At 39.1% G+C, this 3224-nt stretch overlaps 1 protein-coding gene across 1 annotated transcript; it reads right to left on the reverse strand.

Moving 5' to 3' along the window:
- Positions 1-1412: 1412 nt before the first annotated feature.
- On the reverse strand, positions 1413-1874 carry LOC130974787 (uncharacterized). Its single transcript, XM_057899639.1, has one exon. It carries the CDS (start codon positions 1872-1874, stop codon positions 1413-1415), a length of 462 nt encoding a protein of 153 aa, XP_057755622.1.
- Between the last annotated feature and the right edge of the window lie 1350 nt (positions 1875-3224).

The following is a 3224-nucleotide window of genomic DNA, read 5'->3' on the forward strand; positions in this document are numbered from 1 at the left end:
GTCCTTGGCACTTTTTCTTTCTTTTTTTTTCTTTTTCTTAGAGCTCCTTTGCTCCTTGTTTGCTCAGTGTCATGTGTTGCACAAGCCTTTGGCATTTTCTTTTTCTTATCAGTGCAGTACACATATCCACTACAGGCATTTTAGTTCACATTTCTTTTTGAGACATTGGTGCCCAGCACCTCTTTGTGTAACTAAATGTTTTGTAGCTAGGTTGCTCTTGATAATGGACTTTTGGTTGATAATCCCGGGTTAGTTAACCCAAGTTACCAAGTGTTGAAACACTCCACAGAACCTATTCATCCAAGCAGATCCTAGTACATAAACACCACAGGCATATGTCTCAAAAGTTCAAACCATTGGTGCCTAGCTTTATTTTCTTAATTCTTTTGCTTTTTGGTTGCCCTTTTTCAGTGGCTTTTCTTCTTCTTTTTCTTTCTTTTTCATGGCCAAGGACATTTATTCATCAAGATCCATAGACAGTATTCAACTTCTACACAAAAATTGATAATTCTCCACTCAATTTCCAGTGAGCTAACTAAACAATCAAGCATGCATACCACCACTTAATTCTACTTGATTTGTCACTAATTGAGCCAAGTTACTTTTGTTCAAACTTTTCTTTTAATTTTTGGAAACAGAACAAGCATGGCAAGCAATTTGTTTAAGAAGGTGGATTTATATCCAAACATCTAGGCATTTACTTTATTCAAAGCAATAAACAGACTAACATACTAAAAACTTCACATTCCAGAAAGATTCAACAATTACAGTTTAAACCACAACAAGCATGCTTTTGTTTGCCTTTTAAAGAATGGTCAAGGAGCAACACCACCTTGTGAAATTTCTTGTTTTCTCTTTGCTGCCAGGAAACAATTTGATTTCTCCTTCTTCTCCTAGTTGTTGCTTCATGTTCTTTCTAAGATCCTTGTTCCTTTCCTGCAAGGAGTGATGAAGTTGCTTGCTTCTCAAGCACTTGAGTGGTTAGCTCAACTATATATGGGAAAGTGTCTGAGTCTTAAGTTGGTGTGTGAACACCAAACTTAGTCTCCTACTCACTTCTCTGTTCTTTGAATCCTTGAGTTTTCCTTGGAATGAAGTTGCTGCTAAGGATTTTAAGCATTTCTGTGATTGCTTAGAATGGTTGTTCCTTTCATATAATTCAAAGGTTGTTGTGTTCAGTTGATCTTTATAGTGGAACACCAAACTTAGAGTCACACATTCCCCTTTGAATTATTGATCCACAAATTCATTGTTTGGTGTGAAACACCAAACTTAATTCTTTGCAATGCACAGAAACTACTTTACCCTTTTTATTGAAACAAATAAAAGAGACAGCAAAAGAGTGTTACCTCAGGTTGGGTTGCCTCCCAACAAGCGCTCTTTTAACGTCATTAGCTTGACGGTCAGTTTCCTCAGTTGAGGTGATATTTAACCTTGTCTTTCTCCTCTACATCTCCCAAGTAATGTTTGAGTCTTTGACCATTCACAGTGAAGGTTCTTTGTGACTTTTCTTCCATGATTTCTACTTGTCCATATTGGGAGACTTTGGTGACAAGGAATGGTCCAGACCACCTTGATTTTAGCTTCCCTGGAAATAGCTTCAGCCTAGAATTGTAGAGCAATACTTTTTGTCCCTCTTCAAATTTCCTTGGGGCTATGTTGCTGTCATGCTTCTTCTTTGCTCTTTCTTTGTAAATTTTGGCATTCTCATAAGCTTCAGCTCTGAATTCTTCCAACTCTTGAATTTGCAACATCCTTCTTTCTCCAGCAGCTTTGCTGTCCAAGTTTAAGAGTTTCAAGGCCCAGAATGCCTTGTGCTCCAACTCCAGTGGCAAATGGCAAGCCTTTCCATATACTAGTTGGTAAGGAGACATTCCAATTGGTGTTTTGAAAGCTGTCCTATATGCCCAAAGAGCATCATCTAGCTTAATCGACCAGTCCTTCCTTGAAGCTCCCACAGTCTTTTCCAAGATCCTTTTGAGTTCCCTATTAGATATTTCGGCTTGCCCACTTGTCTGTGGATGGTATGGTGTGGCTACCTTATGTTTGACTCCATATTTTAGAAGCAATGCCTCTAATGGTTTGTTGCAGAAGTGGCTTCCTCCATCACTGATGATTGCTCTTGGAACCCCAAAACCAAAAACCTTACAACCACAACCAACATAACAATTCCACATACCAAAACTCCAACCAAAGATCATACCAAGCCACACAAAACACTTACTCCCAACCACCATATCATGGCCAAAATAACCAACCTGCCCAATCTAATCCAAACCAACAATTTCAAGATCAATTAAACAGGATAGAAAGAATGCTTGCAACCATGAGTCAAGACATAACCGAATTGAAAGCCTTTAAGGAAGAAGTAAATTCCAACTTGCTAAACCAAGGAGCTGCCATCCAGAAGCTAGAAAATCAAATTGAGTACTTGTCTAAGCAAACTCCTGGACCAAGCGTTTCTCATACTACCAAGGCCATTGCAAGGGAAGAATGTAAGGCCATAACCCTCAGAAGTGGAAAGAAGCTAAATGAGATCTTAAAAGAAACCACAGAGGATGAAGCAAAGGAAAATGTGAGAGACAAGGAACAGGAACAATCTTTTACACCGTCTGCAATAAAAGAAAAAGAAAAAGAGGTCCTGAAGCCTTATACACCCAAAGCACCATATCCTCAACGTTTGATGAAAAGTGACAAGGATGGCCAATTCTCCAGATTCTTGGAGATTTTCAAGAAGCTTCAAATCAACATTCCGTTTGCTGAGGCAATAGAGCAAATGCCACTCTATGCAAAATTCTTAAAGGAATTAATGACCAAGAAGAGAAGCTGGAGAAATGAAGAAACTGTGTTGTTGACTGAAGAATGCAGTGCCATCATTCAACACAAATTGCCTCAGAAATTGAAGGATCCAGGCAGTTTCCAAATTCCCTGCATCATAGGAGAAGTCATGGTGGAGAAGGCCTTGTGTGACTTAGGAGCCAGTATCAATTTGATGTCTCTAACAATGATGAAAAGAATGAAGATTGAGGAAGCCAAACCAACAAGAATGGCCCTCCAATTGGCAGATCGAACCTTTAAATTCCCTCATGGTATAGTTGAGGATTTGTTGGTGAAAGTGGGAGATTTTATATTTCCTGCTGATTTTGTGGTGTTAGATATGGAAGAAGAAGCCAAAGCTTCAATCATTCTGGGAAGACCCTTCCTGGCTACTGCTGGAGCCATCA

This window comes from Arachis stenosperma, chromosome 4, assembly GCF_014773155.1.
Source record: "Arachis stenosperma cultivar V10309 chromosome 4, arast.V10309.gnm1.PFL2, whole genome shotgun sequence".
Taxonomy (NCBI): Eukaryota; Viridiplantae; Streptophyta; class Magnoliopsida; order Fabales; family Fabaceae; genus Arachis; species Arachis stenosperma.